This window comes from Macaca thibetana, chromosome 1, assembly GCF_024542745.1.
Source record: "Macaca thibetana thibetana isolate TM-01 chromosome 1, ASM2454274v1, whole genome shotgun sequence".
NCBI lineage: Eukaryota > Metazoa > Chordata > Mammalia > Primates > Cercopithecidae > Macaca > Macaca thibetana.
Window position 1 is genome coordinate 93880326 of NC_065578.1, and position 26389 is coordinate 93906714.

General features: G+C 36.2%; 2 protein-coding genes across 9 annotated transcripts in view; one reads left to right on the forward strand and one right to left on the reverse strand.

Annotated features, from left to right (window-relative positions):
- The window catches only part of LOC126947599 (protein FAM136A-like), a 151197-nt gene extending 132375 nt beyond the window's left edge, over positions 1 to 18822 (reverse strand). Inside the window, exon 1 of the mRNA XM_050778398.1 lies at positions 18819 to 18822. The gene's annotated coding sequence lies outside the window, so the exon portion shown is untranslated. The remainder of the gene's footprint in view (positions 1 to 18818) is intronic.
- ABCD3 (ATP binding cassette subfamily D member 3) overlaps positions 1 to 26389 on the forward strand; it is a 134202-nt gene that overhangs the window by 105998 nt on the left and 1815 nt on the right. For all 8 annotated transcript variants that reach the window (XM_050778140.1, XM_050778102.1, XM_050778112.1 and 5 more), the window contains 12 exons: positions 2665 to 2734; positions 2818 to 2915; positions 3016 to 3107; positions 4857 to 4948; positions 5035 to 5107; positions 6313 to 6376; positions 13483 to 13560; positions 13666 to 13731; positions 13827 to 13916; positions 14378 to 14497; positions 21628 to 21732; positions 24655 to 24711. In XM_050778140.1, the coding sequence (XP_050634097.1) occupies positions 2665 to 2734; positions 2818 to 2915; positions 3016 to 3107; positions 4857 to 4948; positions 5035 to 5107; positions 6313 to 6376; positions 13483 to 13560; positions 13666 to 13731; positions 13827 to 13916; positions 14378 to 14497; positions 21628 to 21732; positions 24655 to 24711 (1005 nt within the window). The remainder of the gene's footprint in view (positions 1 to 2664; positions 2735 to 2817; positions 2916 to 3015; positions 3108 to 4856; positions 4949 to 5034; positions 5108 to 6312; positions 6377 to 13482; positions 13561 to 13665; positions 13732 to 13826; positions 13917 to 14377; positions 14498 to 21627; positions 21733 to 24654; positions 24712 to 26389) is intronic.

The window sequence follows — 26389 nt, forward strand, 5'->3', positions numbered from 1 at the left end:
GTAGCATTCATGAAAATACAATGAAGATTATTATGTAAAGCAGGGGTCAGCAAACTTTTTCCGTAAAGGGCAAGATAGTATGTGTATATTTTAGGCTTTTCATACCACACAGTCTGTTGCAACTATTCAGCTCCGCTACTCCAGAGTAGCTATATATAATACATAAATGAGTGAGTGTGGCTATGTTCTAATAAAACTTTACTTACAAAAACAAGTAGCAGGCTAGATTTGGACTGCGGGTTGGAGTTTGCTGGCTTTTTGTTTTAAAGAATTAAAGCATTGTTTCTTGTGAAAGCTGTACTTCATTTTTTGATTGCCACTTGGAAAATTTGAATTCAAGTACTTTTATTCCATTATTTATTCAGAAGATATTGAATGCCATCTAGTTGCCTGTGCTTACTCCAGGTGCTAAGGATGATGGTGGTGGACATGATGGATAAAATCTTGCCTTTAAGGAGCTTACATTTTAGTGGAAGTCTGAAGTTTGTGAAATTAAGTGTATATTTTAGATGAGTTAAAGAGGTTAAATAAATTGTCATTTTAAATTATTTCAGAAATTGAATTTTTGCCTCATCAGTATTTAACATGGCAGAACTTTTAGAGTGCTCACTGGTAGAATACATTTAAGGTAATTTTTCAGGGGCCTGCAGTTCACCAGCTTGCTCTCCACCTGGCTTGCTTATTCTCATCCTTTAGATTTTCAGCCCAAATGTTAACACCTTATTGAAGATTTGTCTTCTCTGATCAGCCTATTTGAAATAACCTCCAAAAGTTCCTTCCTGTTTTAATCATCATCTTTCCTTAAAAAAAAAAAAATATATATATATATATAAAACCCTCTGCATCTGTGGATTCCAAATCCATGGATTCAACCACGCGCAGATTGAAAATATTCAGAAAAAGAAATTGTGTCTGTAGTTATATACACATATTTTTTCTTGTCATTATTCTCTGAACAATACAGGCATTAGTATAACAGCTGTTTATATTGTATTAAGTATTGTAAGTAATTTAGAGATGACTTAAAGTGTTTGGGATGAGCCAGGCATGGTGGCTCACTCCTGTAGTCCCAGCACTTTGGGAAGCTGAGGCGGGCAGATCACTCGAGGTCAGGTGTTCGAGACCAGCCTGACGAACATGACAAAACCCCATCTCTACTAAAAATACAAAAATTAGCCAGGTGTTGTGGCAGGCGCCTGTAATCCCAGCTACTTGGGAGGCTGAGGCAGGAGAATCACTTGAACCCAGGGGGCGAAGGGTGCAGTGAGCCGAGATGGCACCACTGCACTCCAGCCTTGGCGACAGAGTGAAACTCTGTCTCAAAAAATAAATAAGTAAAGTGTACGGGATGTCATGCTCAGGTATATGCAAATACTATGCCATTTTTCCTTAGGGACTTGAGCATCCATGGATTTTGGCATCCAGAAAGGTTCTGGAACCAATCCCCTTTGGATACCGAGGGATGACTATATTACAGTCTCTAATTATCTTGTTTACTAGCTACCCTCTTTCATTAGAATATAAACTCCATGAATTCAGGGACATTCTATGTTCTATTCATTGTATCTCCAGCTTGAGTACAGTGTCTGACACGTGGTAGCCATTGAATAAATGTTCCAGACATTGTCTAGTTGCAGAAGATACCAAGTTGTTAACAAGCTACCCTGTACTCAGGAAGCCACATTTTAGTGGAGGAGACAGTAAATAAACAACTAGATGTTCTGTATAATTTCAGGTAGTAATGAATTCTGTGGCCAAAAATGAAGCAGGATAAAGGTATAGATATGAAGGGGGCTATTGCCCAGCTACTTTAGCTGGAATGGCCAAGGTCTTTCTTGAGGAGGTGACATTTAGTCAGAAATCTACATGAAGGTGAAGGAGTCACAAAATGTAAATATCTTAGACGAATGTATTCCTGGCAGTGGGAAGAGCAAGAAGAAAGCCTTAAAAAGGTACATGTTTGAGAAACCATTATTTCTAGAGCTTGGTGAGGAGGAGCAAAGTAGAAGCATATGACCTTAAAAATAGAACTCAGTGCCAGATCATGCAGGACCTTGAGTAATCTGGTAGATGGACAGTTTGAGAATGCAACAACCCCAGAATAAAAAGCAGTTTTAGACTTGTAGTTTTGAGGCAATGCATGCTTATGTTAAAGCTAAAACTGAGGCTATGTGGCACTGATTTACATTAACACTCAGTTCAGACTGGGTGTAATACAATTCTTAGATAAAGCACAGACCATGTGTCTCCACTGAAAGCAAAGCATTGAGTGCCAATCTGGACAGCTAGTGTTTCACTCAAACTAGTTAATATCTCTCTGTTCTTTTTGCTTTCGTCGTTGTTCTCTTTTGGGATATATGTATCCAAAAGCATGGTGACTACAATAGCATTGTTCTTTTTCATGCAAGAGAAACAGCGTTGTTAAAATTGTTTATGTAATTTCCATGCTGTTTGCATAAAAAAGGTTTCATGAAGTGTTTGTTTGGCACCCACTCTGTGATGACCATTGTGCTCGGTGGTGTGATGTACAATATAAACAGAAATCATGGGCATTCAGTAAATATTTGTTGAATAAATGAACAATGCAGTTTGTTTTATCCTCATAGTGATTCAAGTTTTTATACATAGAAAAAAATATGTTTTTTTGTTTTTGTTTTCTGCCAGGTGGAGCACCTACATAATTTCATTTTGTTTCGTTTTTCAATGGGCTTCATTGATAACATTATTGCCAAATGTAAGTATATTTTGAAAGAGATGAGATTTGTGGAAAAGGTGAAATACTGTTACTGTTTTAAATCTTAACCTGTTTGGTTTCAGACCTTGCCACTGTGGTTGGTTACTTAGTTGTCAGTCGCCCTTTCTTAGATTTGTCTCATCCTCGACATCTCAAGAGTACACATTCGGAACTTCTAGAGGTAAAGTGATGATAACACAATGAAACTGTAACAGTAAAAATAAAGCCAAATTTTTAGTCCTAGAACTATAAGTAAAAACTAATACTTATTTCTATTTAAGGATTACTACCAAAGTGGAAGAATGCTTTTGCGAATGTCTCAAGCTCTGGGTCGAATCGTTTTGGCTGGGCGTGAAATGACTAGATTGGCTGGGTAAGATTAGTAATAATGAGCAGTTGCAGAAAATAATTTTTAAAAATATGCTATCCTGAATGATTGTACTAGCTGAAGTTAAGGTAAGGGATAACATTTCCTACCCCAAGAAGGTGGTTTTTGATAGAAAATTAAGGAAAATTTTTCTGATGGTGAACTTTTCATGTTTCTTTAAGACAACTGGTTTGCACATTACAGTAGATTAGAGGCTGTCAAGTTGTTTGCTCCATGGACACTGGTATTTGCTAAGTTGGGAAATATTGAATCATGGCAGTCTTAATTCACAGAAAACTAAGTTAATGAATAGAATTTTCTCATTTAAATTTTCTTGTCCTCTACCATACCATTTTTTCGTAGATCTTTGATACCGGCAACCTAGCAAAAACCGATGAATAGAAATGAAGTTGACTTTAATGGGAAAAAAATATGAGAAGTTAACTTGTATCTGTAGGTGTGCTTGTGAATGTAGTCATATTGTCTGGTAGTGAAATTATCTTTAGACCATAGAATGTAAAATATTAATATTTCAGTATTTCAATCTCCAATATAAAGGGCATGGTATGGTATAAAAAACACCATAAATTTTAGGTCACCTGAAGAAGTTTGATGACTTAATAGCTTTCCTAGGCCTGTGATCCATCTTCGTATTTCTCTTTTTCCTCCTTCTTAGCTCCTGTGGCAGTTAAGGTCTTCATGGCAATATAGAAGTTGTTAACTACTATGAGTAGAGTCTCTTTCATGAGAATACTAACATTCTTCCTACTTGTTAACTTTTCTTATGGCTTGACAGTTCATGGTATATAAGGTTCTTTTTCTGTTTCTTAAGGATGTTTCCTTTCTCTCTCTCTCTCTCTTTCTCTTTCTCTTCCTCTGTAGGTGTGTATGTTTTTCTCTTCCCTCCCTCCCTCCCTCTCCCTGCCTTCCTTTCTTTCTCTTTTCTCCACTTTGTTGAGGTATGATTGACATATAAGAAACTGTTCCTATTTAATGTATACAATTTGATGAACATGGGGATAAGTTATACACCTGTGAAACCATCAAGATCATAAGCATTCATCACCTCCCAAAGTTTGCTTTAGGAGGTTTCTGCTTGTTATTCAGAGAAAAATCCTGTTTTCTTCTTCGATGCAGAATACTTTCTCTTTGGCGATTATGGTCATTTTTATTATCTCCAACCTTTCGTTGTTAGTTTTGATTTTTCTCTACTGCCACAGTGATTTCTATCTAATAATAAGAACTCTTCATCTTTCCCCTCTTGAGAGTAAGAAAGAGGGAATCTTTCAGATTCTTCCATTTGCAGGAAGGCAGCATGCATTCAGCATACATTTAATGAATGCCTTCCTTGGATAGAAAGACCAACTTTATACATGGCTTTATAGGCCGCTTCAACAAGAGCTCAGAGTCCATACTTCCTGGGTCTAAGGAATATACTAGTGTAGTGGTCCTTTTGTAGTATACAAGAGAAACCTCCTGAAAATTCTCAGCAAATAACTGTCTTGACTTGGCTATTAATGAAGTATCTGTTGAGTTGGGGATCCTATGGAAACCTCTTTCTTCATCCCTATATTCCTGCTTTCCTACTGAAACATAATAAAGCATGCATGCTATCATTAATACTTTATGTTGATGAGACTGTTAGGTTACTTCATTTATACTAGATTATAATTTTAGGAACTTAAGTTTGTGTAAAATAAAAGATGTGACAGTAGTCTGGAGTTTTGATTATGGTTTCCTTTTCTAAAATTTTAGTTTTACTGCTCGGATTACAGAATTAATGCAAGTACTGAAGGATTTAAATCATGGCAAATATGAGCGCACAATGGTCTCGCAACAGGAAAAGGGTAAATATGAGTGTCACAGTTTAAGGTCACAATTTTAAGTGTTTGCTGACGTAATATGATGCTTTAATACCTATTTTCCATTTAAGGTATTGAAGGAGTACAAGTCATTCCCTTGATACCTGGTGCTGGAGAAATCATTATTGCAGATAACATTATAAAGTACGTACAGAAAAAGGTTCTTTAGCACCATAAATGTTTGTTAAACTTCATAGTAGTCTTTCTTTTTCAGCTTACAATTGCTTAGTGTTTAAAATTATTTCTGCTTTTTTGAAAAACAGCTTTGAGGTATCATTGACATAAAAATTGCGTATATTAATATTTAAAGTATACAACTTGATGCTTTGATATCTGTATACGTTGTGAAATGATTACATTTAGGCTAATTAATTTACCTGTCACCTCTACAGTTACCATTTTTGTGTGTGTTTGGTGAGAATTTAATTTAGATGTGTCTTAGCAAATTTCAGGTATACAATGTAGTATTTTCTACTATTGTCCCTGTACAGTGTATCTACAGGATTTATTCATCTGGCATCACTGAAATGTTGTGCCGTTTGACCGATATTAACCCCATTTCCTCTCTCCCTACCCCCCGGCAACCACCATCCTACTCTCTACTTCTATGAGTTTGACTATTTTAAATTCCACATACAAGTAAGATCATATAGTGTTTCTCTTTTTGTGTCTTGCTTATTTTGCTTAACGTAATGTCCTCCAGATCCATCTATGTTGAAAATGGTCCGGTTTCCTTCTTTTTTAAAGGTGGAGTAATATTCTATTGTATGTATTTTGTGTGTGTGTGAATATATACACACTATATACACTATATTTTCTTTATCCTCTCATCAGCTGAAGGACATTTAGGTAGTTTTCATATACAGACTATCGTGAGTAATGCTGGAGTGGACATGGGAGGAAGATTCTTTTTGAGATACTGATTTTATTTCCTTTGCAAATGTACCCAGAAGTGGGATTGCTAGGTCATACAGTAGTCCTACTTTTAATTTTTTGAGGAACATCCATACTGTTTTCCATAATAACTGTACTATTTGTAGTCCCACCAACAACATACAAGGTTTCCTTTCTGCATATCTTTGCCAACACTTACCATTTGTCTGTTTGATAATAGTCATCCTAACAGGTGAGAGGTGACATCTCATTGTGGTTTTGATTTGCATTTTCCTGATGACTAGAGATGTTGAGCACCTTTTCGTATGCCTGTTGGCCATCTGAATTTTTTCTTTTAAGAAGTGTTTAAGCCCTTTGCCCATTTTTTAATCAGATTATTTGTATTTTTGGTATTGAGTTGTATTAGTTCCTTATATACTTTACAGTAGTTCTCTTTTTTTGAATTTCCTCTATAGGTTTGATCATGTTCCTTTAGCAACGCCAAATGGAGATATTTTGATCCGTGACCTTAATTTTGAAGTAAGTTTATTTATTTATTTATTTTTTGAGACGGAGAAGCTTAAATCATCTTTAAAATGTGAACTGAAAAAAGGTTACCTGAATATTTAAATTAACTTTAAGGCTCGACTTAGTCTCTGAATCCACAGAATTGCTTTAAAAAGTAAGTCTTTGAAACACTTAGAAATCTATTTTTCTTAATTGACAGGACTTCAAAATTTCAAATACTACTACCAAAAAACTTTTTGTAAATGAAGTTTATGTCAAGAAAGCCATAGAAAATATAGTAAATTGGAGTCTCCAGTGTAAAATGAATATTTAAACACAAATATAATTTTAGTCTCTTTACATTAAAAAGAAACTTATGATGTGGTTGGTATTATTGTGACTGTACAGGATGATTTGTACCTATAAAAACAAAATACAGACTGTTTTATTACTGATGAAAACAGGGGAAGAGTCGCACAGTAGTGCTACAAATAGACACTCACCTAAAACAAGTAAAATCCCATGCCAAATAAATACTGATGTTGATTCAATCTACTATGCTAATGAAATGGGATATGGCAGACCAAATTAAAAAGAAAAGACAAAAGTTGAATGTTTTTGTATGATTTTGTAAGACTGGCAGATTTAAGGGTTACTATTTAGGTTTTCTCTATGTTGTGGCTTTATGACTGGTTCAGATCCAGAAATCTTCATAATTAGTAACAAATTCCTATCACATAGGCTATCTTCCCCATTCTAGACACCATTTCTCTAGAACAACACTTTCCCGTAGAACTTTCTGCGATGATGGAAATGCTCTATACTTTCACTATCCAGTAAAATAGCCATGTGTAGATACTGAGCATGTGAAATGTTACTAGTACAGCTGCAAAACTGAATTTAAATTTTAATTTAATTAATATGATTTAAAATTAAATAGCCACATGTGAGTAGTGGCTATGGTATTGGACAACACAGCTCTGGAATTCCTCTCCACATGCTTATGTGCATGGCCATCTGTAGTTTGTGTTTTATGTGGGGATTTTTTTTCCTACTGCTGTCTTTGAAGGAATATTGTCTGATAGTTTATAAAATAAAGAGTATGATTATTGGACTTGTTTTTAATTTGTTACAGTCTTAAGGAAGTGTTCAGTTTTCTGCTCTTAGTAATTTGTATTAAGCACATGTCTACTTTCTTTTCAATGAATTATAAAAATGAAAATTGTTAGTTATGCAAAGTACTTTGAACTTATTCAACAAAGAGTAGTCTATTATTATCATATTTATTCCAAAGCCAGGAAATACATGATGAAGTACAGAAAATGTAAATGTAGTTGATAAATATCGACTGGCTCCACATATTGCAGAAGTGTTTTCTTACGTAGCTCCAGGTACTTCAGTCACTTGAATGTTCCTTTGGCAAAGTAGGTAGCCAGGCTTCATTTCCAGTAGCCCCTTTATTGCCACTGTCCAAGGATAAAAAGGACGTGAGACTTCGTTGAAGGATGCCTCTTGGCCCTTTCTCCTACTTACTCTCACTTCTGTCTATGCAGAAATAAAATATACCAACAATATAGGGACACACATGACTGAGGCACAATGAGAAAGGGCGTTGGGATACACAGAATAGATCGATCATGATTATGGTCCATAATAACCTTTTGTCATGATGTTACCACACTAAAGCTGTCACTTTCTTTTTTAGTTCAAAGTCTTTTCTTTTAAAACCCTTATGTTTGGCTTTAATAGACTTCTGTCATTTCTATAATTTCATTTCTATAGTCTTAAAAATGTCCTTAATTTTTTCTGTTTTTTGGATTTCATTTGGAAAGTCTCAAGTCCTCACTTATGTCCTTACTTGTTGGAGTGTTTTACTTCATAACCATGCTCCATACTTCCTGGTGTCTATCCTGTGATTCTTGTTTTCTCCTCCCTTGGCAACTGTTTCTCTGACTCCTCTCTTTTTGGTTCACTGTTACGAATTCTTACCTCTTTCTGACTTAAAGTATTCTAAAGTAGACTTGGGTTTCTCACATTCATTATGTCTTTTTATTGTTTTTCTTAGCATAGCCTTTCTATAGTCAACAAATATTCTTCAGTTCTTTGCAACCTCTAATTATTTTCTACTCATCTGGCTTACTTGAAAATAAAGATTACTTTCCCTCTTGGAAAGAGGCATAATAAAACTGAGACTTGGCCTCTCAAATAAATGTTTCCTACTTTATGATTCATTTGCCTTTTGGGTTACATTTGTAACCAAATAATAAACACTTCTTTGGAATAAGAGATTTTATACCATTTTCCATTAGAAATTCCCCAATACAGCCATATTTATCTGTCTAGATATTATTCTGGGAGGTATGTAGACTGGAGAGAACCTAAGAGGTAACAGCTTGCAGGTTACCATGTGGGGATTAAAATAGTACTTTGTCTGAGATGGGCGGATTGCTTGAACTCAGGAGTTTGAGACCAGCCTGGGCAACATGGCAAAACCCCGTCTCTGAAAAATACAAAAAAAAATAGCCAGGTGTGGTGGTGCACACCTTTGGTCCTGGTTACGCAGGCGACTGAGGTGGGAGGATCGCTTGTGCCAGGGAGGCAGAGGTTGCACAGTGAGCAGAGATTGCACCACTGTACTCCAGTCGGAGCTACAGACTGAGACCCTGTCTCCAAAAAACAAGCACTTTGTAACTTATTAAGATTTTTACCTTTTCAGTAAGGCGTACTTAACAGTGTTTAAAGAAACTAATCAGTCTTCATAAACACCATATTTTTATATAATTTTTCTTTTACTTAAATTTATGTGTAGAATTTTTGATTTGTTATGATAAATTTATAGAAGGTAGGATTTATCAAGGAGTATTATTTGGGGGTATATTTTTATTGGTAAAAATATGGTGGTTCAAAGCATTGGTTGATCCAGTAAAGCATTCTGAGAGTCTCAATAATATAATGCTGTCAAGAACATAATTTTCAGTAAATGTTACTGTTGGCTTTTAGTCTTAATTTAACCCCACAAAAAATATGTACTTAATAAACTTGTAATACAGACAAATTATCCCTGGCTTATCATGGCTGACATCATAATTGGAAGTTTTGTTCAACACCGCCAAAAGCCATGGAATAAAGAAAAGTGAATGCTGAGTAGGCTAGCCAGGCTTGATTTTGAGCATAAAAGAATAACTCAGGATTTCAGTAAGTCTGGTTATTATTTATATACATCATTACAAATCTGCTTTTGGGGTTCCTGGCATATTGCAACAATAATGTGGAAGGGTATTATTGGAGGCGGGAATATTGATACCATTGTAAACCACAAAGAGCAGTTGGGAGGGGAGAATGTATATATGGCCAACATTACTGAAATAAAGCGTAGTAGCAGGGAACCATTTAATTACAGCTCACTGAACTTTAGGACCTTCTAAGGGCATTGCTGTAACAGTAGAGTATGATTATTTTATATGATAACCTTGCTTTATGAGGAACATTCAGTATATTCAATTTTATATGATAAGGAAATTATGTTATTTAAAAAGAAGTCTATCAAAATGATTCTTTAATTATCAGAAAAAATGTTTATTCATTTGGAAAAGTCACTTAGAACAACTCTAACAATGATGTGTGTAAATTGTTATTTTCTTTTAGATCAACTATGTGTCAGGCTGCTTCATTCTTTTTTAAGAAGTTTTTAAAATGTAAAAATAAACATAAAATTTGGCTTTTTATCCGTTTCTAAGTGTGTGATTCAGTGGCAGTAAGTTCATTTACAGTGTTATGTAGCCACCACCACTATCCATTTCCAGAACTTTTCCATCATCCCAAATAGAAACCCTGTACTCATTAAACAATAACTCTCCTTCCTTCCTCTCCTGAACCCCTGGTAACCTCTCATTCTTTCTGTCTCTATGAATTTGACTGCTCTAGGGATCACATATAAGTGAAGTCATACAGCATTTGCCCTTTTGTGGCTGGTTTATTTCATTTAGCATAATGTTCTCAAAGTTCATCTATATTGTAGCATGTGTCAGAGTTTCATTCATTTTAAAGGTTGAATGCCATTTCATTGTGTGTGTGGCGGGGGGCGGGGGCACATTTTGTGTATCCATCCATCCCCTTGGGTTGCTTCCTTGCTTCCACCTTTCGGCTGTTGTGAACAATGCTGATGGCTCTGTGTTTTGTCACAGTAAAAGCCAATGTCCTTTCAATGCCTGCCACTACCCTACTCCTACCTGATACCTCTCCGATCTCATTTCCTACTAGTATTCTTTCCTGTTCGTTCCTCAGTAAAATCAGTCTTGTTTCTGCTTTGTTTTTTCTTTTTTTTTTTTTTAATAGGATAGCTACGTTCCTGCTTCAGTGCCTTTGTACCAGCATTTTTTTTGTTTTGTCTTGTTTTGAGATGGAGCCTTGCTCTGTCACCCAGGCTGGAGCACAGTGGCGTGATCTTGGCTCACTGCAACCTCTGCCTCCCAGGTTCAAGCAGTTCTCATGCCTCAGCCTCCTTAGTAGCTGGGATTACAGGCACATGCCACTGCATCCGGCTAATTTTTGTATTTTTAGTAGAGACAGGGTTTTACCATGTTGGCCAGGCTGTACCAGCTTTTTATGGGTAAAGGTGGGGACTAGAACAGTCTTCTTTTAGTTAAATCCTAATTCACCCCTTCTTTCAAAGTTTCACTCAGTTGTCATTTTCAATAAAGTCTACTCTGACCACGTTAAAAATGCAACTTCCCTCACCCGCTTCCAAGTTCCCTTTATCTGTTTTTTCCTCCAAACTACTTATTTTTTCATACACTATTTAACTTGTATGTTATGTGTATTCTTTATTGTATGTCTCTTGCCACTAGAATGTAAACCAGTAAAGGTAGAGGTTTTTGGTTTTTTGTTTTTGTTTTTTGTCTCTTTTGGTCACGAATGTGGCCTACTTGCCTAGAACACAGCCTGACAGAGAGCATTCAATAAATATTCATTGAATTAAATAATAGGAACAGAAGGCTCACCAATTTAACAGATTTGTTAAAGGCAGGTTACCAGCTAGGGTAACTCATATATCTCTCTGATATTTTCTTTCCTGTTGTGTTGCGTTGGTGTTTATGTTGTAAGCTAGAATTATAGCTAAGATTTTCTGATTCTTTACAGAGTTGATCAGATACTTATAAGATCATAAGCCTAGAACTTAACCACTCTATATTTTCTCATTTATGTTGTTGCAGAATAATTTAGTGCCACTTGTAAATATTTATAGTGTACATATATTTTGATAAAACAGTTATAATTTCTAAGAATGGAATCTACAGAAACATTACTTACTATTGCATAAGTTTACTTGCTGACTTGTACACTCATTGCAGTATTATCTAGAGGAGCAAAACAAAATGCAGACCTAAATATTTAGCCAAAGGGGAGTGTTTAAATAAGTTATAGTATATCCTTACTATGGAAGATGTTGTGGGAAGTCAGGGACCTCAAACGGAGGGATCGGCTAAAGCCATGGCAGAAGAACATAAATTGTGAAGATTTCATGGACATTTATCACTTCCCCAATCAATACTCTTGTGATTTCCTATACCTGTCTTTAATCTCAACCCCATCATCTTTGTAAACTGAGAATATATGTCGCCACAGGACCCTGTAATGATTGCGTTAACTGCACAAATTGTTTAAACAATATGAAATCTGGGCACCTTGAAAAAACAACGGGATAACCATGATGTTCAGGGAACAAGGGAGATAACCATTAGGTCAGGCTGCCTGAGTGCCGGGCGGAACAGAGTCATATTTCTCTTCTTTCGAAAGCGAGTAGGAGAAATGTCGCTGAATTCTTTTTCTCAGCAAGGAACAGCCCTGAGAAAGAGAATGCGTTCCTAGGGGGAGGTCTCTGAAATGGCTGCTCTGGGAATGTCTGTCTTTTACGGTTGTAGATAAGGGATGAAATAAGCCCTGGTCTCCCATAGTGCTCCCAGGCTTATTAGGATGAGGAAATTCCTGCCTAATAAATTTTGGTCAGACCGGTCATCTGCTCTCAAACCCTGTCTCCTGATAAGATGTTATCAATGACAATTTGTGCTGAAACTTCATTAGCAATTTTAATTTTGCCCAGCTCCTGTGATCTCGCCCTGCCTCCATTTGCCTTGTGATACTTTATTACCTTGTGAAGCATGTGATCTCTGTGAGCCACACCCTAGTCATACACTCCCTCCCCTTTTGAAAATCACTAATAAAAACTTGCTGGTTTTGTGGCTTGGGGGGCATCATGGAACCTGCCGACATGTGATGTCTCCCCCAGATACCCAGCTTTAAAATTTCTCTCTTTTGTACTCTTTCCCTTTATTTCTCAGACTGGCCAACACTTAGGGAAATAGAAAAGAACCTACGTGAAATAACATTGAATTATCAGGGGCGGGTTCCCCCTATAGGAAGATGCTTGAGGCATTAAAGGAAAGGAATAGGGGAATCTGAATATGCTGACCTGGAAGAATGTCTGTGATATATTGTTAAATAGTAAAAGCAAGTTGTAGAACAGTCCATAGAGTATGTTTTCATTTTTTTAAGAGAGACTGTATATACACATGTATTTATTGTTTTCAAGAATTCTCGGTTTTTTAAACTTTAGTTCTTCTATCTTAAGTTGATATCAGTCAATTTATTTATTTATTTATACATACATGTATATAGATGTGGTCTTGTTCTGTCAGCCTAGGTGACATCATAGCTCACTGCATCCTTGAACTGCTGGACTCAAGCAATCCTCCCACCTCAGCCTCCCGAGTAGCTGGGACTACAGGTGTGCATCACCACACCGGCCTAATTTTTTATTTTTATTTTTTGTGGAGATGAGGGTCTCACTTCATCTCCCAGGTTAGTCTCAAACTCCCAGTTTCAAGCGATCCTCCTGTGAGCCACCGTACCCAGCAATAATAATTTTTTAAGTGAAAAAAAAAGTAATGGTAAGAATTGGAAGTAAACAAAGTAAAAGGTTCCTTTACAATACCTCTTTACTGCTCTACCTAATGCTACATTTACAGACAAATAGAAGGCTTATAATTAGCCAGGAGCTATTAATACTTGAGTCTAAGGAAATGTTCACTGAGTATATGTTAATTTGATTTAATTACTTCACAGACTGATTTTTTTTTCAGGTTCAATCTGGGGCTAATGTTCTAATTTGTGGTCCTAATGGCTGCGGAAAGAGTTCTCTTTTCCGTGTTCTTGGTGAAGTAAGTACAAGTTGGCCTCAAAATTTTGCAGTCTTATTTTGCCATACTGTCTACCACTTTGCAAATTTTACAATTGTTCTTCTCCCTTCTCTCTTTTTTTAATAGTTATGGCCTCTTTTTGGAGGACGTCTAACTAAACCCGAGAGAGGAAAGTTATTTTATGTTCCTCAAGTAAGACCTAGCTTGAGTTATCTTTGATTTAAAGATCCTTTTGTTTATTTATTTTTTAATGTTTCTTCTAATGACTTTTGCTCTACTACTGTCAGAGACCTTACATGACCCTTGGAACACTTCGAGACCAAGTGATATATCCAGATGGACGAGAAGATCAGAAAAGGAAGGGAATATCTGACTTAGTAAGGAAACGTTTATATCCTAGATCCACTGAAAATACTCCATTTCAGATTGTTTATTTTAATCAATTAAGTATTTTAAATGCCAGGTAGTTTATCTTAATCTGTAATGCCTTCCAAAGCCATTAATTATGATTTTCTAAGCTGAGGTAAGATGATAATCCCTTGGCTTAAAAAGAGGTTAATCTTAACCTTTGCACTATTGTTTGTTTTCTCATTGCCATCATCCTTTTATTATGTACAATAGTGTTATTCTTTTTAAGCTACTAGACATATTTTGTCAAGTTTAGTGTAGATAGGAGTTGAAAGATTCAGGGCTACCTTGTGCCACATTCTTTTTTGAAATGTATCTTTTAAGTGGTACAGATAATAGAATTACAGTGATTCCAGTTTAAAAAATAAACCAAGATTTAGAATGTTGGCTTATATTAAGTTTGATTTCCCTTTAATCATTTTGCTGAAAGGTACTGAAGGAATACTTAGACAACGTCCAGTTGGGTCATATCCTTGAACGTGAAGGAGGCTGGGACAGCGTTCAGGATTGGATGGATGTACTGAGTGGTGGAGAAAAGCAAAGAATGGCAGTAAGTATACTCTGAAGAAATTGCACAAGAATGCAACTGGTTCCAGCATTTTGATTAATCAGGATACAAAGTTTCATCTTATATTTTTTTATTCAGCAGCTGTTTCAGTATGGATTAGTTTAAATTATCATAAAAGTGCTTGAAAATCTTTAACTTGCATGTAAATTTGGAATTCTGAAAAATTCATAAATAATCCTGCCAGTACCTATGAAAGGAAAAGCTGCAGATCCAACTATATACCAGTAATCCATTTTTCTAAAAGTTCAGAGAAACTCTGTAACTCATTAGTCCTGGGATATAAGGTAATCCTGGCTGGGTTATGAAATTTCTTCTCATGTCTCTTCCCTATAGACATCTCTTTTGTCTCACTCAGACTTTTCTTTCTGAAATAGCTGAAGGTATTAGAAATGATCCAATAAGATTTCTTTATTCTGTTCTTGCCCTTTTCCTCTACTATATGTGTGTTTTGTTTCAAGGTTCGGTATCCACTACTTAAAGTTACTTAGAATTTTTAAGTTTTCCTAATATAAACAAGCATTTGAAAGAAACTACTTTAATTGTTAGGATGACTAAACTTGTCCCAAACCAAAAATATGCACTAAACACTACACAGAAGAATGAGACCAGCCTGGGCAACATAGCAAGACCCTTTCTCTACAAAAAAATTTTAAAATTTTCTGGGTGTAGTGGCACATGCCTATAGTCCTAGCTACTGGGATGTGGAAAGATTGCTTGAGTCCAGGAGTTTGAGGCTGCAGTGGGCTGTGATCACACACCATGGCACTCCAGGCTGGGCAATAGAGGGACATCCTCTCTCTAAAAATAAATAAATAAATAAAAATTTTAAAAGCGGTAGTTTGGCTACCTTGTCAAGGGGGCAACTTCATGAAGAGTCATTTTTTTAACGATATATTCCATAGTTTGAATAGATCCAAGCAAGAGATTCTCCTCTCCCGCTGCAGAGTATTAGCCTCGTGGAGATTAGAGAAAACTATAGCTAAGGAAAGAAAGCGAAAGAAATTGGCTTATGGCAGAATTTCTGACCCATTATATTCAGGTTATATTCCACCTTTTTGTTACCTCCAAGTCCCTGATTTTGCAGCTTATTTTTCCCAAAATCATACCCACTCTACATGAGGTTAATATTAACTTAATAGTGTGATTTGCCTGGCTAGTGCTGTGATGTGAGATGAATCTAGTGTGAAGAATGAATCATAAATGGGAGAGATAATAGCTATATTCAAAATGGAAATTAGGCTGAAGAAGTGAAAATTTGAAATGATTAGGCATTTCTAGAGTCAATTTAGAAGATGACTGTAGAAATAACTGCAAATCAAGAACTGCAAAACAACTTTAAATTTCTGTGCTATGTCTTCAGAGAAAATGGAAGCATATGGTTCAGAAATGAATACGATGGAAACTGAGAGAATGAATAATGAATGTACTTAAACCAAGGAACTCTGTGTGTGTGGTATAAAAATACAGAGGGGATAATTTTTATTTGAAGATTAGGAATTCAAAGGCGTGCCCAGAGCAGTGGGGGGCTGAGGCAGGAGAATCGCTTCAACCCAGGAGACATAGGTTGCAGTGAGCTGAGATCACGCCACTGCAGTCTAGCCTGGGCAACACAGCAAGACTCCATCTCAAAAGGAAAAAAAAAACAACAAAAAAAACAAAAAACAGATGATCCAACACAAGTGTTTGGGAGATGGGGAAAGGTCACCTGTGACACTGCTGCATATATAATTGGAGCATGGCTAAGCCATTGGCAGGGTGTGTTCTGTGTAAGCCAATGTCTGGAGAATTGAATGTGATGTGTGAAAGAGAGCCTGTTGTTTTGTTTCAGAGTGGGGAAAGGAGAAGGCTAACGCTACAAATATTAACATTGGTGAAATTAGGTCAAGAGTGTATATGTGTGTTCATTTTACTGTCCTTTCAGTTTTTTGGTAGGATTGAAAATTACCAAAGTAGAAAGTTGGGGGGGATATAGGTATTATAATTTTTAGGAAGAACAGACCTAAAAGGCCTAGCCACTTAGAACAGTGAGTCAGCCAGGGTTGCTCCAGCTAATGTCACAATTTGGGGTATCTTGTGTTTCTGACCAAAAGTTACCTTTTCCACTCCATTTTTTCTTGCTCTTCTATTTAGTTTTCTTATTTTGAGTTTTCTAATTTTGAATTATGAGTTTTCTTATGAGTTTCTTATGAATTTTCTTATGAGTTTTCTTATGAATTTCTAATGAGTTTTCTTATTTTGAATTATGAAAAAGTATATATGATAGAAAAGTGGAATATTTATTTAAGTATAAATTGGGCCAAACCCCTTTACCAGAGATACCACTGTTATAAAATTTTCAGTGTTTTTTTAAATCCATTTTTGTAAATCTTTTTTTTTTAACCATAAGCGACTATGCCCCTTTCTCAAATTCCCTGAGATCTCTAGAATATTGATCCTTCCCTTTTCTTACAACTGATCAGTCCTTTTCTGTCTCTGCCTTCTTTACTGTCCAGTACAGACTTCATAATCCAGGGCATGGCCTATAGGAGATAAGATATATTTCTTAAGGAATGAACAGTTCATCCCTTCCCCTTAACTTCCTTTCCCACTTTTTGTGTCATCCTATTACCTAAATCCCAACCCAATTATTTGCCTTGGCAGTTCTTTGCCTTGGCACTTCTCTAACCACTCTTCTGAGCACAGCTAAAAAACATCAGATGGGCTCACAGCATGGCTTAGCAATCATTTTACTTATTTTTATCCTCCTCTCATTTTTCATGACAATCATTTTAAAACTACCAATTTTGGGTTTTCTACACCATTACTTAACCCACCGCACTTGGCAGAATAACTTGCCTTCTACTTCTCAAAGAAGATAGGCTATTATTTCAGTTCAATGACAGCTAATTTTTATTGAGTGCTGAATAGATGACAGACAGTATGTCAGGCACCTTACACAGGTGATCTCATTTCATCGTCACAGCAGTCCTGTGAGGTAAGAACTGGGAATGCCACCCCTCCTGTTTTGTTTTTGTTTTTTTTCTTTGAGACAGAGTCTCATTCTGTCACCCAGGCTGGAGTACAGTGGCACGATCTCAGCTCACCATAACCTCCGCCTCCCAGGTTCAAGAGATTCTCCTGCCTCAGCCTCCCAAGTAGCTGGGATTACAGGCAAGCACCACCACACCTGGCTAATTTTTGTATTTTTTTTTAGTAGAGACGGGGTTTCACCATGTTGGCCAGGCTGGTCTCAAGCTCCTGACTTCAAATGATCCGCCTGCCTCGACCTCCCAATGTGCTGGGATTTTACGTGTGAGCCACTGCGCCTGGCCGAAATGCCCCATTTTACAGAGGAGATTGCACTTCTGTACAGTTCAGTAACTGGCCAAGCAAAGACAGCTAGTAAATGTTAAAGCTGATGGTGGGGGCTTTGTCAGGCTTAAGGCAAGCAGTATGGCTCCAGTGTGCATATGCTTATTCACTTTACAACAAACTTGCCCAACCTGCAGCTCACGGATGCATGCAGCCCAGGACAGCTTTGAATGCAGGCTAACACAAATTCATAAACTTTCTTAAAATATTATGAGAATTTTTTGTGGGCGTGAATTTTTTTTTTTTTTTTTTTGAAGCGGAGTCTTGCTCTGTTGCCCAGGCTGGAGTGCAGTGGCGTGATCTTGGCTCACTGCAAGCTCCGCCTCCCGGGTTCACGCCATTCTCCTACCTCAGCCGCCCGAGTAGCTGGGACTACAGGCACCCGCCACCACGCCCGGCTAATTTTTTTGTATTTTTTGTATTTTTAGTAGAGACAGGGTTTCACTGTGTTAGCCAGGATGGTCTCGATCTCCAGACCTCATGAGCCACTGCACCCAGCCGTGATTTTTTTTTTTAAGCTCATCAGATATCGTTAGTGTTAGTGTATTTTATGGGTGACCCAAGACAATTCTTCTAATGTGGCCCAGGGAAACCAAAAAATTGGACACTCCTGCTTTACAACTTTCTTGTATTGTGGCATTAAGTAGTTGACAACATAGTGGGAGAGAGAGACACGTGATGAGAAAATGTCCATGTCATGCACTAAGTGTGAGGAGGGAGGTATGCACAGAGTCTTTTGGGAGCAGAGAGGAGAGACATTGGTGGAATGCCCTCAGATAACCATTCCTCTTAATTAAGTGTGTGCTGCTCTGTCCTGACCTTCCTACTTCCACTGTCTGTGGAAGATATGTCATCTTTCTTGAGAAAGGCTAATATCTCCATCTATGTTTATAGACCCTCTGTCTTCTGACTTTATCACATCCTTTTCCTTCAGTTATGTCCCCTCCCTCAGCCCCCACCTACATTTAACCTCTTCTAGTCCTTCTCTTGCAGAAAGACATTTTTCAGGTCTCTTTGATCTAAAAAGCAAACTCAGCCTTAGCCAAAGCTTCCCTGTGGTCTGTACCTTTCATTTTCTGCACAGTTGAACTTCTTCATAGTCTATACTTGCTGCCTCCCCTTCCTCACCTCATGCAAATAGGTGGAAAGCTATTTTAGTCATTCATTTATTAGATATTTGAATGCTACCCATATATAAGTATTCAGTATGTAGTAGTGATTAAAACAGTCTCTGCTTTTCTGCATTTTTTTTTTTTTTTTTTTTTTGAGACAGAGTCTCACCCAGGCTGAGTGTTACCCAGGCTGGAGTGCAGTTGCACAAGCTTGGCTCACTGCAACCTCCACCTCTCAGGTACAAGCGATTCTTGTTCCTCAGCCTTCCAGGTAGCTGGGACTATAGGCATGCGCCACCATGACTGGCTAATTTTTGTATTTTTAGTAGATACAAGGTTTCACCATGTTGGCCAGGCTAGTCTCAAACTCCTAGCCTCAAGTGATCTGCCCTCCTCAGCCCCGCAAAGTGCTGGGATTATAGGCATGAACCACCATGTTCTGCCCCAGCTTTTGTAAATCTTATAGCTTAGGCAGGTAGACAAAGACAAATATACAATTCACAATATATGAAGTGCTTCAGAGGTGTTACAGAAAGGACCCACTTGGATTGTGGTTAGGGATGAGGGTAGGATTGCCTGAGAATATGACATTATAAGCAGAAATTTGAAAGCTCTAAGGAGCAGAGTAAGGCATTTAAGACATACGAAAAGAATGACGTGTGCTTAAGCCTCTAAGGCATAAGGCACCTTGTTCCTAGCAGTTGAGAGGAGGTGGTGTTGGCTAGAATGTTGAGGTTAGAGTAAATAGGAATAAGATCGTGCAGGTCTTGTAGACCATGGTAAGGAGTTTGAATTTTAAGTGAAATGGGAAGTTGTTGAAAGGTTTTAAGCCAGAGAGTGAAGTTCCCTGATTGACATGTGTGAAAGATGTTCTCTGGTTATATGGAGAGTGGACTGGAGAGGAGCAGCAGAAGTGGTAGGAGCTTACTTGTAGTCTATCCAGACAGGAGATGAGTGTGCTCTGGGCTAAGGGCATGTTTGTGGAGATGAGGAAAAGGGAGTGAACTTGAAACTTCACATTTCTTACTTGAATGGACTTTTTAGTTCATTCTAAAAATAGTGGTGGGAGAGTGAAAGGGAAGAGGAAAAGGGAAGGACCAGACCAGGGAGGACTCCTGGCTTTCTAGCTGGAACAACTGTTTGATAGTTTATTTGCTGAAGTGTTCAAGATTAGGGAAGGGAATGGATTTTAGAGGGAAAATCTAGAAATTACATTTGAGTTTTAGACTTTTAACATTTGAGAGTCTTGTGAGATACCCAAGTAAAAACTCGAATAGGAATTTTTATTTTTAATTTTTTAAATGTGTCAAATTTTAAATTTTTGTTTTTTGAGATAGCATCTTGCTGTTTCAGCCATGCTGGAGTGCAGTGGCCTGATCATAGCTCACTACAGCCTTGACCTACTGGGCTCAAGCCCTCCTGTCTTAGCCTCCTGAGTAGTTGGAACCACAGGTGAACACCATCATGCTTGGCTAATTTTTTTTTTTTTTTTTTTTTAAGTGTAGATGTGGTTTCCCTGTGTTGCCTGGACTGGTTTCAAACTCCTGATCTCTAGCAATGCTCCTGCCACAGCCTCACAAAGTCCTGGGATTATAGGCATGAGCCACTGTGCCTGGCCGAAATTTTTATATATCTGGAAATAGAGAAGTATGAGTGAGAGATGCATATTGCAAGTTTATAGAATGTAAATACTATTTGAAATCAGAAGATTGGATGAGATCACTGAGAGATAGAATACAGGAAAAAGAGAAGGAGATCTAGAAATTAGCCCTAAGGAGCTCCTGTATTTAATGGTCAAGTGGAGGAGAAAGTGCTAGAAAAGAAACTGAAAAAGGATCCTCAGAAGTAGGAGGAAACTTACGTGCATGGTTTCACTATCACTTTCTCAAGAAGGATGGAGTGGTCTTCTAAGGAGAATGTTGCAGAGAAGATAAATTAAGGATAGAAGACTGCCCCACTGGTCTTAAACATGGAGATCTTTTCAGGGGGCAGATGACAAAAATTGGAATATCTGTTACACAAAAGATCAGAATAAACAGTCCCCAGAAAATACATGGGAACAAAAATGTGGGAAAATGTTCATCATTCCTGATAGTCAAAGAAATGTATGCTATACTTTTGATATTAATTTTCATTTATAAAATTAGCAAAGGCTTAAAAAAATGAGCACAACCAGAACTGACAATGGGGATATAAAACAGGTACAATAAAAAATTATTGGTGAGAATAGTAATTGGTACCATTACTTAAGCAATAAAATATTTAAAATAGAGACCTTTTTGCATCAGAGTCATCTAGTCTGAATTCTGAGATTTGGTTAAAATATGTATTCTGTAATCTTATTTGTTTAGTGAGCTTTCTTTAATACTAGTTTGAAACTCCCTCTCTCATCAGTCTTAAGTTTTGTGTTTTACTCTGAGCAATTAATATTTCCCATGAAGTACATTTTTCCCTTTGTTCAGGATGACAGTGAAAACAGTTATGTTTATATTGTTTCTATTTCTGGGAAGTAGATATTTTGAATTAGAATAATTTTTATACTTTTGATTTATAAGACTGCAAATGCATATTTAACTTAAGTTTGTTTCGGCTTATTAATTTTAGGTCTCTGCCTGTGTTTTACACAAAAAATTTTTTTTTATGCTTCAGATGGCAAGATTATTTTATCATAAACCCCAGTTTGCCATTTTGGACGAATGCACAAGTGCAGTTAGTGTCGACGTGGAAGGCTACATTTACAGTCATTGTCGAAAGGTAAGTGTGCAGGTGCTCAGTTTGAGAAGCCATGGCCTCTTTCCTAGTGTAAACTGTGTCCAAATCTGTCCAAAGAGAAGATTCCAAGTCAAAAAGTAACACAATTTCTACCCAAAGATTTCTTGTTTTAATAAAGATTTAAAACATATGAGTAAAAGAAAAATAATTATAAATACAATTCTGTATATAATCTCTTTATATATAGAAATAGATTTAAATATGTTTATATCGCATTAATATTAAATATGTTGTTTTATATCTCATTAATATATTAGCATTAGTAGTATTAATATATTAATGAGATATAAAACAACATATTTAAATCTATTCCCCTTTACCTCATTACTTATACTCAGAGTTAATAAATTGCGCTTTTCTTAATTTATTCCATTAACTTTATCTAAAATTAGGGTTTTTTTTAAATGAATAAGACTCAACAATAATTATTTGGCAATTTTTAATTTATTCGTTTTATTTTCTAGCCTAAGCACTATTTTACCAAAGCTGCTTTTAGTAGCCAAGTCTGAGGCTGTCTTTATTGGTTCCATTCTTTAAGTAATTATTCAGTAGTATCAATTTTCTTTCTTTTTTTTTCTTTCTTTGAGAAATTGTTACCAACATCTATACTGTGGTTAAATTTTGGAACAAATGTAGTATATCCTAGCCATTTTATAGTTTCTATATAAGTAAATGAGGTAGATGAGGATTTTTAACATTTTGTATTCGTTCTTTGGGAGTTCTCAATAAATAATAAAGGTCATATTGAGTATATATAGTATGAATTCCTACTATTAAGCCCTGCTAAACCAGAATCTGCATTTTAACAAAATTCTAAGATGATTCAAATGCACATTAAAGTTTTAAGAAGCACTGGTGTGATGATAAAAGAGTAAATTTGGTATTCTTTGTAGAAAGATTTTAACTACTGATTTTATCTTGTTAATGATTTATTTTCTATTCTGAATTTGCCTTGGTAATATATAATTATACATTTGTTCATGTTGGTTTTCAAATTTCATAGGTATTAGAGATGTTTATGGTATTCTCATATACATAAAACCATGTAGTCTGCACTTAATTCAATAATATAGCAGCTCTTTGCTGGTAATTTTGACCATGTGATTTCCTCTTATGCCCTAGGTATAGGCTTGAAATTCCCACAGAAGACTGTATAAATTCTATAAAACATCAGTTCCATTTAAAAGAAAATTCATATGGGGCCTCATTGATAATTTAAATTACTGTGATAGCACTTAAACATGTATAAACATGAAATGAGGTGTGAACTCCTTAAGCCTAGAGCTCTTTTACAGCTACAAAATTAATATAAAGTGACAAAACAAATACAGTTTCAAACTTGCAACATTAAAGAGACCTATGATACCATTTAGATGAAACTAAACCAGTGGTTTGGGATTTAACTAAGGAAAGATAGAATCTGAGGTTCAAATTTTATTATTTTGCATTTTGCTTTTTATTTTGACATATACTCCATATATTTTTTATATCCTCATATAAAGAATGTGTGCATTAAGTAGATATCTAATCCAACTATTGTAGAATCATGAACAGAGAAATAATACCTGAAATGAGCTTTGAAAAATCAGAAAAGTGTGGTATGGTTGAAATACATGTTTTATTAATACTGATAATATGTTTATTTTATTATGCAATTCCTAACCAATTTAAGTTCCTTTTTAAAGTGCAGGCAAACACATTTGAAGTTTTATGTTTTATCACTTTGGCAATCAGAGGTGTAAATACAAACTTAGGAACTTCAATCTCATGGTAAAAATGACCCAGAATATACTTATAATGATCTTTTAAAAATTATCATCAAAATGAAAATGAAATTAAGAAACCATGGTAAAAATTTCCCAGATGCCCTAAGCATGCATTTGCCAGCCTTGAGTGATCCACTTGGAGGAACAGTGACCCAGAGTGGGGTTTCTCGGTCTTGGCACTATTGACCTTTTGACTGGTAATTCCTGGTTGGGCAGGGCTGGGTGTTGCTGTGCACTGGAGGATGTTTAGAAAGCATCCTTGGCCTCTACCCATTAGATGCCAGTAGTACTTTCAGTTGTGACAATAAAAATGCCTCCAGTCATTGCCAAATGTCCCCCCAAGGGACAGATATCACCAACCTCCCCGCCTTGGTTGAGAACCACTGATCTAGAGCAACTACAGCTGTTATCTATTAATGTTTTTGTTCTGTTTTGTTTGTTTTTGAAAATCTGAAGTACAGATCTATAAATACGTATTCACAATCTGAAATCCAGAAAGTGCTTAAATTCAAAACATTTTTCATAATTTTGTAGCAAGTTCACTGGGTAAAACTTTGCCTAAGCTAACAAAAGATATTTAAACTCTATTTGTCTCACTTAATATCAGTGTCCATATGTGTTGCTGCTGAAACATTTATGTGTTTAATTACAAAATTCTGCCTCAGAACTCTCTGGGGGTGTTAAATAATACATTTTCAAAATCTGAATTCCAAGACACATTCCAAAACAATAGTTTATGGTAGGGGATTATGACCCTGTATTTGAGAAGCAAGTTGACTGTCAACAATGCTATACTGATTTAATTTTTCCTGATTTTGACCTTTGGCTATTTTTATCCTTCTCATATTCCTCTCATATATTTTTCACAATAAAATAGGAGACATGCTAGGAGATATGTTTTTTGCCCAAAACAGAATAATACACTTAATGCCAGTACCTGGTAGTTTTTATTATGTGGTTGATGGCCAGTGTTTTCCATTGCTATAAACATTTGGCATCAGTTGTAATTTTTTTCTCATTGACACTGCTTTTTAACTTTAATCACTGAAGACAGTCCTCTTAACAGCTTAAAGTACATGGACTAGTTTAATTTGTGACTCTGTTATTGATTAGACCTAAATCATTTTCTTTGTATTAGGTTGGCATCACTCTCTTCACTGTGTCTCATAGGAAATCTCTTTGGAAACATCATGAGGTTTGTATTTCTTTCATTGAATGGTACAGCGAAATTTTATTTTCTTTAAAATAAGAATTCTGGTGAATATGGTTTTCAATTTTATGGTTTGTATTCCCTTAAACATATGTCTTAAGGAGAAAAGGCGGTTTTATTTGTTTTATAAAATAGGATTTTCTTAAATATTGTAGTTGTCGGTTTTGAAAGCAATGGTGTAACATTTTTTCTCCAGTTTTACAAGTGACTCTTATCTGTTAATAGTAACTGACTAAACTTTGCATAGTCTTATCACAAATATGGCGAAGTAAACTTTTCTTATCCAGAAGTGACAGAGGAGAAAAAGTCTTAAGAAGAATTAGATGGCAAAAAATTTAGGGGCATTTTTAATAGAGGTCAGGACTACAAGGGGGAAGATTGAGTAATGTCAGCTATGTTTATCAATGCACTGTAGTAAATAGGATTCATTAGGTAGTGACTATAATTTACAAAGATATTCAAGTGAGGCTTACATTGGTGCACGTGTGTTACTTGTTCTGTTGCTTCAGTAGTGCCATTCTCACTATGGCGGTTCTTTTCAACTCTTAATGTAAAATGCTCAAAACCTGGAAGTAAACCCAGTTTAATTCTCTTTATTTTCTTTCCTCCTCCCTCCCTCCCTTCCTTTCTTCCTTTCTTTTCTTCTTTCCTTTCTGTCTTTCCCCCTTCCCTCTTTCCTTTCTTCTCTTCTTTCCTTCCTTTTTCCTTTTTTTCTTCCTAAATGATATAGAAATTTTAGGTAAAAGCAAGGGTTTGAGAAAAATTGGAATAATGGTAAGGGTATCTTGCTACACAAAACACATAACCTGATTAAGGACCCTTTTTTTTTTTTTGCCAGATACTGAGCTAAGTGTCATAAGGGATGCAGATTAATTACAGTCTTTACCTTCAAGAGCTTTAGGATGTAGATGATAGTCTACAAGTGATAAAATGAAGAGCATAGGATTTGAAGTTGGAGAGCCTGGGTTCAGGCACCAGTGTTTCTAGCCTCAGTTACTTCCTTTGTATAATGAAGTTATTGATCCTTACCTGCCTATCTCTTAGCTTACCATGAAAATTAGACAGGTAGCCTATATGAAAGTACTTAATAAAATTCAATGAAATTGTATATAACTGTATGACTTTTAAAGATAGCTTTTATTATTTTATTGCATATTATAATTTGTCAGTTTTTCATGAGCTGAACAAGAAATTGAATAACTAGAAATGAAAGCGCTTTAAAATATAGCCAAGCCTTTGTGTTTTCTCAGAAGTTCATAAATGTTATAGCCATAGGACATTGAGAGGAATTGAGAGCATCTGGGTTTCACTTTCCTCTTCTTTTGGAGGTATAGACAAGTAGCAAAATAATCATCAGGCCAGTGATCATGTGAAGGAGGGGAACACAACTAGAATGAGAGGGGCCAGGATAGCTAAGAAATAGTAGTACAGAAAATGGAAACTCAGAAAGCTTTCTGCAAATAAGCCACTAAATAAAAACAGAAGGCTTTGTAACTGCTGTTGTGTCTTCAGAGGTTAGGATATATAGGCACTTTTTATAGCTCTTTTTCCCCTCTACTAAATTAAAAACAAATAAAAAGCCTTAAGCTAGAGATTCCGAGCTGATTAGGAAATCAGGCTACAGGAAGCAATACTGACTGACATGTGGAACAGTCCTGCATTT